At 52.0% G+C, this 12359-nt stretch overlaps 1 protein-coding gene across 1 annotated transcript; it reads left to right on the forward strand.

The window, feature by feature from the left end:
• The first annotated feature begins 1975 nt into the window (after positions 1-1975).
• LOC144938636 (uncharacterized) lies at positions 1976-12127 on the forward strand. The gene is made up of 6 exons (XM_078866619.1): positions 1976-2375; positions 6420-6479; positions 7615-7721; positions 8748-9027; positions 10039-10142; positions 11845-12127. The coding sequence occupies exons 1-6, from the start codon at positions 2271-2273 to the stop codon at positions 12110-12112; spliced, it is 924 nt and encodes a 307-aa protein (XP_078722745.1). The 5' UTR covers positions 1976-2270; the 3' UTR covers positions 12113-12127.
• Positions 12128-12359: the final 232 nt, after the last annotated feature.

The raw sequence follows: 12359 nt of genomic DNA on the forward strand, positions 1-12359 counted from the left end.
TCGGAGTGGTGGTAGCTATGCATGTGGCCTGAAATCCAGCACTGCAGGCAGCAGCAAGTGTTGGTGGATCACCGCACGAATTTCGTGAAACTCCCTTCCCGTGAGCGTCAAGGTGCCCATTCCATGGCTCGGCAGGGCAAAAGCAGCACCGCAAGTGGACTAATCCCCATCTATTTCGATCATTGCGGGGATATGGTGTTGCCCCCTCACACATGGGCGTTTTCACTGGGTGTTCTGGTTTCCTCCCACTCGTATGAATATTCATCGTTAATTGGCTAAAAAATATTAAAATAAAAAAGCAATGTAACAGCAGGACGCTCTTAAAAAAGCGTGGCTTTGCTGGATAAATAAGTCCTTATTGTTTAAATTGTTTTTTTATAGTCTTGCGTTTCGGCATGGCGTTTGTCTGGCAACCAATGATTCAACTTTGCAATCGGGATGAAAATATTTAATTTAATAGTGTTGCATAAAACTAGTCCTGCAACATGACCAGCACCTTGCAGGGATGTTTACCCCTGTTGAAGCCAACAGAAGCCTCGTTCTCATTGCGCTGATATGCTGCAACGATTATGACCTTGGGATGGCGAAAGACAAACTCCGGCATGTTTTCTCGGTGGACAGCGCAGTAAATTAGATAAATGTTTCCATACTTGGAGCCAGATTCACGTCTTGAGAAAATAGCTGCAAATAACCCAACTTGGGCAAAAATCTGCCCCACGTCGGTGATGAACAGGGAGAGATTAAAAAATAAACCGCCCATACGCATGGATTCTGCAACGATTTCCAACGTGACATGTTGTCCTCGGAAGTATGTAATATATCGGGTTTTTTAACCTCTACGATATACGGATCGGAAATGTGAATATTAACAAAGGCACGGGAAGGTTGCAAAATGTGTTACGTGTTCGAAGAAGCGTGGGGGAGGTGCACCATTTGGAATTACGCCGAGAGACGGGAGGCGAGATGCGCGCATCGGAGAACGTTCGAGACATCGCAGCGAGAGCGTGTGACAAGTCTGGTGGTGGAGAACTCGTGAGCCGATGGTCAACGGAGGGACGTCGCCCCGAGCGGACGTCCGCCTTGGAGTCCTGAGCTTGGGAACCATTTCGTGCAGCTGCTAGATGGATCGTTATACATCGCTGAGGCCACGACAGATGGTGACGGCTTGAGAAGGCCTTCATCCAGAAGTGGATAGAGCATTTCTGCTGCTGCAGATGATGATAATTCGTTGGCAAAGCTAATTGATGAAGGGCGCACACACACACACACAAGACGTTTCTGAGCCCGGGTAATGTTTAGTCATTTACATGATGTGAGTTACGTGAGTAATGCAACGATCTGGCAGGGGTAGGACATTCCTGTATTTGAGTGAGACAGGTTTCATTACGAAAGCCGCGATCTGGCACACGTTCAGCAATGCTCTCTTTTATCGCGGCATCGAAGCCACCCACTGGAAGGCAGGTCTTGCTTTCAGGAAAGGTTATTAAAAAGGTGCAGAAATCTAAAATAACTTATTTAAAATGGCTACATTTCTCTCCGATGTCGCCGCGCAAAGACACAACGAAGTTACACATCTGGGGCCAGTGATGGCAAGTCCACGGGGGGTGGTGGGGCAGGTCAGGGTGGAGGGGGGGCATTCGATGCAATTTTAATCGAAGTCATGGTGGTGGCAGTGGCGGTAGCTACCGAGTGAGTCATTCGCGGCGCTGGCAACAGTAAAACGATGCCTCGCTGACTTTTATTTTGAAGCGGCCGGCTCATGCTTGTGTGTGAGTGTGTATCTCGGGTGGCGTTGGCAGGCGGGGGGGGCTCTTAACGTGAAGGGTTTCTTCCCCCCCCCCACCTCAACCACCACCACCGCCACCACCACCGCTGAGTGGTAACATAGCACGGCAGCCAGCGAGACTGTTGAGGGCTGCGTGGTCATTATTAATGCGTAGGGGGGGGGGTCTGGCCGCGAGCTGAATTACAGGAAAGCAAAGTGAAAAATTAAAGGAAGGAAAAGAATAGCGGGCCCGCTGGCGAGCCCCAGAGAGATGTGACGCAAGCAGCGGAATTATGAAATTGTTCGCGTAGAGAGAAGAATAAGAACGAGGAGTGCGCGACATCTCCCTCCACGCGAGCCAATTCTCTGCCAGGATTCGACACGTCGCAAAGCCCCACAAGGGGCTTGCCCGCGTCCCCTGGTTTCTGCCCGAGCCAGCGAGCGCACCCTGCAATTGGCAATTCCGTCCGCAATTAGCACCTGTCAGAGGGTGACAGACGATACGATGACCCAGGGATTCTGGAACTCGTACAAAAGCAAGATCGCAAGGGTCCTGTCCGAGAATGAGGACAGCATGGAAGAGAACGAACCTCCTCCTCCTCCCGAGAAGGTGCGTGTGCTTGGCTCGCTCGCTCGGTCAGTCCCATCGGGAACACCGCGGTGGTGACCCTGCTGTTGTTGTGGTTATTACTGCTGCTTGCATCAAGTTGAGAGAACTTCTTTTAATCTCTGCATGCACGGTAATCAGTCTCCGTTGTCACATTAACTAGGCGTCGTATTTTGTATGTATTTGTCGGGTTGCATGCATGTATGTTGAACTTCTTTCGTACCGTACGTAGCCAACCGTGATAATTGGGGGTGCGGGGGTATCGGAGGTGCTGCGTAGTGGGTGAGTGAGCGGTGGCGCCGTGGTTTGTGCAGCGCGCTGCAAACCCTGCCGACACGAGTTCGATTCCTGGCTACGGATAACGCCCAGTCGCAAAGGAGACGTGAACCCGAATTCAAGCTGATATTTTGTGCAAGTCATAAATGTCTTCGTGAATCTACGCCCCCCCCCCCCTTGAGTTTCTTGCGGACCTAAACTGTTGCTCCAGATGTTCTTGCTTGGCTTCAATTTCGCATCAACGCGGGAGTGTTTTCACACCGACGGTGCGTCGTCGCCTTTCCACTTAATTTGGCCAAATTCCAGCCGTGAATATAAAAAATACTGTATAGCTTTGTCACGCGACAAATATTACGTTGCGTGCCAAGGCAGGTGGCATTGCTCTGACCTCCGTGGTGTGGACCAGAATATCGCACGGAGGGATCTCTCAGAGGTAGCTCTGCTGTGTCCACTTCCGTCGACCGTTCTCGAACACCCTGCTCTGGGAGATTTCCGGACGGATTCTTCGTCTCATTACCAAGGGACGCTGAAAGCGCAACTTCAAGCATCACTTCACGGCTCACACCTGTTCAGGGTCACCTGATCAGGCTCACCTGTTCAAGCTCTGACCTGTCCAGGCTCTCACCTGTTCAGGCATTTATCTATTCATGCCTTCACCTGTTCAAGCTCTTTCCTGTTCAGTTTCTCACCTGTCCAGGCTGTCACCTGTTCAGGTATTTACCTATTCATGCCTTCACCTGTTCAAGCTCTCTCCTGTTCAGTTTCTCACCTGTCCAGACTGTCACCTGTTCATGTCTTCACTTCTCCAGGCCCTCAGCTAATCAGACTCTCACCTGTTCCGGCTCTCACCTGGTTGAGGCCAACATACGAGGGGCTTTGATCTCTGGCTCCACACCTCTGAGTTCTCGATCGAACATCGCGTCCGATTCTCAAAATATGCGCGCGTTAGGAATTGTTTCGTACTACTGCGACAGCGCTGTTCATTGCTGGCCGCCCGGATACGATTACCCTTCGGGCCACGTGCGCCCCCCCCCCCCCCCTAACAGGGCACTCACAACGTTCATTGTCCACCAACTCTCCACCATCGTCGTCATCGTCACAAAATAGAAACCTTTTGCAGGGAGTCAAGTCTGCATTAACCACACACTACTTGTGGTGAACATGCAAACAAACATGCTCTCATAATAATGATAATAAAGTATTGTCTTTGAAACTGATTGGTCTACACCAGAGACAGACAGCCTTCTTCAGAAAAGGCTCTCAACCTTCTTCAGAGAGGGTAACACCTCTTCTTATTTTACATACTTTGATAATGGCAAAAAGGTATCCCATGATCAGGGTGAAGCTATCAATGAGTGAAGTTTGGGGCCAGAGTAACCAGGGCAGTAGCGAGGAGACGACTTACCGCCGGTGAGTGAGCGAGTGTCTGGGAGTGAATCGGTAAGTGGTTGACCATCAGTCGCCCTCTCTGCTGCTGCTGCTTCACTCTGAGTTATTTCCGGCGCAGCGTGCTGGGACCCGCGTGCTCCACCCCAGATACGAGAACCAGGATTCCAACGTCGTTCCGAATTGTTGTTGTGCTTTGTATCGCAGAGTTGATTGTTCACAGTTACAGACGAAGGCTTTTGCACAGAAATTTAAATTAAAAGCCACGCTCCTTCGATGCCTCCTTGGCAAAACGAGTAAAAGAAAGCGCTGCTTAACAAGGGATGAATGGATTTTAAAATCCCGAATAAAGCCGTAGCGGGCAGATTACCGTCTATACTGAACGCGGAGAGGCGCTGCCCACTCATTAGGCTTTACAAATGTTTGACCAAGTTTCGACTGCATATTTCCGTTTGGGCATCGCAAATTTGTAAAAGCTGGAGTTGTTATGCAATTTGAATGTAATAATGAATGGTAATCATTTACATCTCGTTTTCAATCCACTGCTGGATGAATGCCTGCCCATGCCGTGTTGGCGTTGGGAGTTGATGTATTGCACCATGCGCTTCATCAGCGAGCCAGTTGCGGGCTGGTGCTTCAAATATCACTCGCCACCGATGTCATCGTCATCATCATCAGCCATGATCAATCCACTGCTGGATGAAGGCCTCGCCAAGCCGTCATCATTAATAAATAAACGACGTGACTAATAATGGAGTGTTTTATTTTTGAGCCGATCTGTAATCTTCAAAAAAAAAAATTTCGGCTGTCGAAATCCGGTTGCGTGGAACGCACCAATAAACCAATTTAACTCCGAATGGAAAATATTGGCACGCAGACGGCGAATGTAGAGGCATAGGTAGTGATGTGGAACTGGACTTTGAGAGAGAAAAACCTTTTCCACTCGCTTCGGCCAGAAACGAGGGCTGTCGCCAAGATGCCAATCGCCGGCTGGGGCACAGAATGTTCGCCGGCGGCCGCCACTCTTCGATAACCCTATTTATTTATTGTTGTTATCCCTGGCCTCGCGTGCGCATCACATTAAATAGTTAATGTTACATCACCATTTACTTTCTTTCCCGAACGCCGGCGACGCCGACAAATTGTCGCAAAGCGCAACAACCGCTGGCTGCGTTGCCGCCCAGCGGACGGCGAAAATCTGCGGAAACGCCCCGCCCCCTCCCAAAAGGTGGGGTTGGTTGGGGGGGGGGCAGGTAGGGTGGGTTGGGGGGGCGCAGGTGGGGGGGGCCGGGTGCCTCGGCTGTAACCGTACCCTGGGCCAATTAAGCGCAGCGGGGATTGAATCGCACGGCGCACCGGACCAAGGCTCTAAATTATTGAGCGTCACCAGACACGGCGAGCATTGTTCCAATGTCAGCCGTGTCACCGCAAATCATCCGCTCGTGACGAGTGACGCAAAACGAGATCGCACCGTCACCGTCACCACGCCACCACCGTCACCACCGTCACCGCCACCACGCCACCACCGTCACCACGCCACCACCGTCACCACCGTCACCGCCACCGCCACCACTCCACCACCACCACGCCACCACCGTCACCGCCATTGCCACCACGCCACCACCACCGCCACCGGCACCACCGACATAGCCACCACCGGCACCACGCCACCACTGTCACCGCCACCGCCACCACTCCACCACCGTCACCACCGACATAGCCACCACCGCCACCGTCACCGCCGCCCTGGAGACGGTGACGGTGGCGGTGGCGTGAATTTGTAAAAGGTGCAGCCCTGCGATTTCTTGCTCACGCCACTTGCTGGTGGAAGGGGCCGCCATGATTTTCCATTGGCCCGGTCTTTCCCAGACGTTGTTTTTTTGCAATGCTCATCCTGAGATCTACGGCAGAATTCGGCCTCCTGAGTTTGATGGATACACCTGGAAAGTCATTGGATGGGTGACCACCAGGAATACCAGGGGCAGAAGAACATTCCATTGTTGTGATCTACTCATATGCCCCCCACGTCTTAACTCCCTGCTTTTACCAACCCGCACTCACCAGCGTGGTGAAGTATGGTCAAAATAACCACCATGGATTGACACGGGGCTGCACATCTACGTGCATTTTTATCCGTAAAAAAATAGATTTTCCCAACTACTTAACGTGAGATAAACAACGCTCATTCGACCAAAATTGTGAATTGGAAACATGGGACTGACAAAGGGCTCATTGACGAAAAACGTCATTGTCTATCGCCGCCTTCCCCTCCTCCTCTTCCTCCCTCCTCCTCCCTTCTCCTCTCTCCTCCACCTCACGATGCAGGACGTCGCACCCTGAATACCCACAGTTGTGCCGTCCGTGTCTCGACTGTCCCCCACACAGGTCAACGACGGGAAGCTCCTGGAGGACGTGTCCACCTCGGTCACTCAGCTCGCCTCGAAGGTAAAGCGAACCAACCTCCTCCCCATTGCATCTCATCACAATCGCAATTCCACGTGTTGTGTTTTGTGTTGCCGCGTGACGATTTATGTTGCCCGCGGCGCTATGATTTGAGCGCTCACCTCTGCATCGAAGGGTCACAAGTTCACATACCTGTTCAGGGTCAACTGAGGCCATCGTACTTCGGGTCGATAAAATAAGTACCAGTTTGCGGGGAAGTGAAGAGTCATTATCTCTCTTCACAAGGCTGTATCCTGCCACAGCAATGCGAAATTTCCACCGCTGCCAAACCCAATTACGTGAGTGCACTTTGTGACGGACTTTTTTGTAAAGCTGCCACATTTCTGGGATGCTCAACCGGGACACGTCGTGAGCCGGTAGCCCCGCCCTCCGTCCGCCCACCCTGCCCACTTTCTCATAGACACACCCACTCGTGGTCTAGCGCCACCCACTGCTCAGGGAGCTCCGTCCCTTTGCACGTACCGTGAAGTTGAAAATCAGGTCAACACTTTTTACACGCTTTTATTTAACTCACTCTGTTGTTGTTGTCGTTGTTGTATCCTCAAGTCGTGTAACTCAATTTGGGTGCGTTTAACAGTGAAGTCTATCGGAGCCTTTGGCATTGACGTCTATTGGAGTCTTTGACATTGAAGAAGTCATTGGGACGATTTAACATTGAAGTCTATGGGTGTTTTTAACATTGACGTCTATGGGTGTCTTTAACATTGAAGTCTATGGTAGCCTTTAACATTGCACTCTATGGGAGCCTTTAACATTGAAATCTATGGGAGCCTTTAACATTGAAGTCTATGGGTGTATTTAACATTGAAGTCTATGGTAGCCTTTAACATTGAAGTCTACGGGTGTATTTAACATTGAAGTCTATGTGAGCCTTTAACATTGAAGTCTACGGGAGCCTTTAACATTGAAGTCTATGGGTGTCTTTAACATTGAAGTCTACGGGAGCCTTTAACACTGAAGTCTATGGGAGCCTTTAACACTGAAGTCTATGGGAGCCTTTAACATTGAAGTCTATGGGAGCCTTTAACATTGAAGTCTATGGGAGCCTTTAACATTGAAGTCTATGGGAGCCTTTACCACTGAATGGAGCGGCGCTCTTCCCATTGTGCCGGCGCAGGTGCACGGGGTGAGCGTGCGTGGATGGAAGGACGTCACCTCGCTCTTCTCGCCCAAATACGGAGACCACGAACGGCTGACGGAGAACGAGGAGCCAGAACCCACGCGGTCAGGCGGTCGTCTGTGCCCCCACCCCCCTCTCCACCACTCCACCCAAATGCTATGGCAACTCAGATCTCGGAAGCTAAGCAGGGTCGAGCCTGGGTAGTGTTTTGAACGGGGTGACCACCATGCCTAAAATATAGACGTATATATAGTTACCTGAACAGTGGGAGGGGCTACCTGGGTCGTGGGCGGGGCCCGAATCCAGTAAGAGCCCAATGGGAGGCCACTCCGTGTGGGTGGTGCTAGTGGCTGAGTAGGCGTGGCTATGTACAAGTGGGCGTTGGTGATGGCGACAGGAAATGCCGGCTCAGCATGCGTCTTGGTTGAGCCTCTCGGAATGTGGTAGCTTAGTAACCATGTAGTGGTTGCATGTGACCATGGCAGCATCACACGTGATGATGTTTGATGTAATCTAAGTAGTCATTTAAGAAGCCCAATATCACGCGAACAGCATCTCTCATGTACAGCAGCAGCAGCAGTGTCTTCTTGTCTCGTCATGGACATGGATTGCGTCTTGGCGCTTGCTGTATATTTGGAGTTTGCATGTTCTCCCGTGGATTTTTCACCGGGTTCTCCGGTTTTCCATCCACATTTAGAATCAACACGCGTTTCGAGTATTTGGCTGCAATACATTTTCACGTGATAAGCCACTTCGTTGTGTTATCATTTGTGGCCAGGTCGCTTCTGAAAAAGAGCTCTACAGCTCAGTGGGCCTTACCTGGTAAAATAAAACGAAAATGGTCTTCAAGTCTCGCCCGAAGTGGCTGAGCTTGTTGAGTTTGTCCGCCAGAGCGTTCCACGCGACGCGGAACGGCGACGCGGAACGGCGACGCGGAACGCGCGGTCACTGCGCGTTTTCAATCGGGCGCCTTTCGCCACACGAGGTGTGAACGGGCGATCCATCAATGCTCTCTTCCCACCGCGACCGTTCCTGCGACAAAGTCGCACGGCTTGATCGTGCGCGGACGGACACCGCAGCGTGTGACCGTCGCGTGCGCTCGTTGCGTCTGCGCTTGGGGGTGCGAACAGCGTCGACGAGAGGGAAGAGGAGCGGCCGCCGGTGAAGGAAGAAGAGGAGGAGAGACCCAGCGAGAAGCCCGACTTCTGGGGCGCGCTGCTCAAGCGGCAGAGCAGCGTCACGCGCTCCTCCCAGGCCGCCAGCCCCTTCCCGGGCTGGGGGCCGCAGCTGAACGCCGGCGGCACGGGCCTCTGCGGTGACCACGGCGGCACGGAGGTCGCGGCCGCGGGGGGGCAGCCCAGCGAGGGGGCGCTAGCGGAGTCTGCGGGCAGGGCGGGCGAGCACAGAGACGTGAGTGGCGGCGGCGGTGGTGGTTCGAGTCTGCAAGGCTGCCCTGGTTAATACTGCGATGAGTTGTTGACCATAAGAGTGAGAGTGCCGTTTGCCTCGCAGTGGACGCTGACGTCATTCGAAAATGAGTGGGCCGCCGTTGTGCGTCAGTGTCGTGGTCCACGTTTTTGTGAAAATCTAAAAATGACCAACTCAGTCGAGATCACACCAACTCACTCGGGATGACACCAACTCACTCGGGATCATACCAACTCACTCGGGATGACACCAACTCACTCGGGATCAGCAATCACATCCCCCTGCTGGGTTCACTTTGTGCTGCACAGGGGCAGCTGCCACTGGAGGTGCCCTCTAAAATGTTTGAAACGAGATGGAAGTCTCTTATTGCGTGCAAAGCACTCTGGGATGGCGCGGTGTGAATTGTGTTGTATCATAAACAATCATTATAACGGAGCGTGTCTCTCTCCTATTGTGTTCACCCCAGTACTGTCTTATTGTACTGCGTTAACACGATTATATACTCTATTTACATTTGTATTATGTCTCAAACTTAACTCTGTACAATGCTGTAATATGTTATACCCAGTACACCATTGTACCACGTACACCATTGTATCCCGTTCATCATTGTATCCAGTACACCATTGTTCTTAGTTCACCATTGTAAGAAGTTCACCATCATACCCTGTACACCATTGTATTTAATTAATCATCGTACTAAGTTTACCATAATACCCTGTACACCACTGTACCCCGTTCACCGCTATACCGCGTTGCCTCTTGTTCCACCACGTGTCCTGTGGCCAAGTCCTCGACTGACTCCGTCTCATTGTATTCCTACTGCTTGCACCCTGCCACTCAGCCACCGCTCGAACTCCGCTAACCCTCGTGGTGCATTCCCACTTGTGACGTACGCCCCCCCCCCGGCTCCACCGTGCGCTCGCGTCTGTACACCCCCCCCCCAGCTCTCCCACGTCCTGCGCCTCTGTTCTTCGTTTCCCGTGTTCTCAGCAGCCACCAGCGTCCGGACTCAAGGCCCTGAAGGCGACGCTGTTTTCTCACCGCCTGGGCGACCACGAGCGACTCACGGACAACGAGGGCCCACAGGCCACCGCGTGCGTTCCTGCCGCTCGCTCTCACTCACCGGTGGCCATGTCGCCTCCTTGTCACGCTTCTGTCACTACGACCGTGCTTCCCTGGAGCGCTGTGGGGGCTAGGAGATGTTAACTGCCTCGCCTGGTGTGCAGGAGGTCGTGGGTTCGACCCCGACCCTGACGCCTGCTGCTGCTGTATATTTGGAGGTTGCGTGTCTCTCTCCCAGTGGTCACGTGGATTTTTCTCCGGGTCCTCCGGCTTTTTTCTTCACGTTTAGAATCACGCGTTTTGAGTATTTGGCTGCTATAACTGTGCACGTGATAAGCCACTTCGTTGAGCTTTCATTTGTGGTCAGGTCACTGCTGAAAAAGAGCTACGTAGCTCAGAGGGTCTTACCTGGTAAAATAAAAAAAATAGTTTAGTTTGACTGTTTCGTTTCATCCGCGCTGTTTTCAAACACCATAACTTCAGGTCATCCACCCACTCACCCAGTCGCCATACTGCATGTCACAACTACACTTAACCACTCACCCTCTCGCTCGCCACACTGCAGGTCACAACATTTCTCTACCTGCTTCTTCCCTCGCACTGCTGAACCTCGGAATGATCTCTCCCATCCGCTTGTTTGTCCTCTGGAGCTGTGCTCCGCAGTTGTATCCACACAACCTGACACTCACCCGGCTTCGGTGTTACATTGATTGGTCAGTGGTTGATTGCAGTCGAGGCTATGACAGTTTATAACGTTTTATTCGAGCCTTAGTCTGTGGATTTAATTTATTCATTTTCTTACGAATCGGCAAAAGCAATCAAACATTTAGTAAAACGCTCGTCGTTATTAAACGAGGGGTCTGCAATCCCCCCCCCCCACCCCCATAATTATCAGGTCAGCCAATAACTGAACCTTATGGCGGGACCCCGGGGTCCCATAAGCCCTCGGCTCTCGCATCAACTGCGTTTGGACGTAATTTTATGTCTGTAGAAGGCGAACGATACGGCGAACTATCCCTCTCGACGAGCTCTACACGATGCGCTAATCAAACTTTCAAAGTTTTGTTTCTTCTGCGCATTCGTCCTCGCCGCTGCGCTTGGACACGACAACAGAACAATCCGCGCCAGGCGGGTCGCGGCGTTCATGTGCGCGGTGGGACGGAGTCGCCAAAAATGAAAAATAAATTACCATTTTGACTTTAGTTTATTCGGGACCCCGGGGTCCCGCTATAAGGTTCAATTAGTGGATGTATTATAATTTGTCTTCTTCTATACACACGTAGACAATGATTACTCATGACCATCGTCAGTGCACTGCGGTGTTTCGTAGCGTTACTACGTGATCAGCAGTCGTAATCACCGTCACGCTTGATGATTTTCATCATCCAGTAGTGGATTGATCATGACTGGGAGAAGGCCAAATTATAAGATGGAATACAAGTTGCACGGATAAGAGATTACCGCTTTCGAAAGTCAGACGCACCCCAAATGTATTCCCGGAGTCGATGACTCGCCTCACATCAGCGATCTCAAAGCGTGGTACAAGACAAAATAGAGTATCAGCACGACAATAACCCATTAAACTTAAACTAAATAACGTAGAAATGGTAAAATAGCCTTGAGTCAAGCTTTAAAAACAAATGAGTTGTAAAAGCCAAGAAGAAAGCAACGTGCTTCTTCATGACCCGGAGACTACGATGGTTCGTGTGACCTCCCTCGCCCCGAACCCCCCAGGATCGCGGACGATCACTCGGAGAAGGCCGAGAAGGGCGACTTCTGGGGGACCTTCCTGCGCAAGCACCTCAGCCCCGTGCGACCGCCCGCCAGCCCCTTCGCCGACTGGGGTGGGGGTCCTTCCGTCGCCAACGAGGCCGATGCCGACGACGACGCCGCCGCGGAAACCGTCCCCACGGACGCTGCCCTCGGGGACCAGGGCGAGCTGCAGGGTTCGTTCGGGGCGTCCGGCGGACAGTCGGACGCACTCGAGCAATCGTTCAGCTGAGCGATTGTGGCGAGAGGAAACACCTGGGGGGGCAGAGGGGGGGGGGGCACACGGGGAATTGAAAAATGTCCTGAGAAAGAGACCGGTGGCGTCGCTAGGTTAAAGCAAAAGCAAGCGAAAGCTGAGCGCCCCCAAGTAGCTCAAGGAGTTAATACAAAATATACATAAATAAAAACTTGTGTCGGGTGGTGGAGGGTCTTACGACAGAAATGTTGCCAGATCATTAATGTGGCCCAATCCAAAGAAA

The sequence above is a fragment of the Lampetra fluviatilis genome, chromosome 22 (assembly GCF_964198595.1).
Source record: "Lampetra fluviatilis chromosome 22, kcLamFluv1.1, whole genome shotgun sequence".
In the NCBI taxonomy this organism is placed as follows: Eukaryota; Metazoa; Chordata; class Hyperoartia; order Petromyzontiformes; family Petromyzontidae; genus Lampetra; species Lampetra fluviatilis.

Coding starts and splice junctions, on each gene's coding strand:
- LOC144938636 (XM_078866619.1), top strand. CDS start 2,271: ATGACCCAGGGATTCTGGAACTCGTACAAAAGCAAGATCGCAAGGGTC. Junction 6,480..7,614: donor TCACTCAGCTCGCCTCGAAG/GTAAAGCGAACC, acceptor GTGCCGGCGCAG/GTGCACGGGGTGAGCGTGCG. Junction 7,722..8,747: donor GAGGAGCCAGAACCCACGCG/GTCAGGCGGTCG, acceptor GGGTGCGAACAG/CGTCGACGAGAGGGAAGAGG.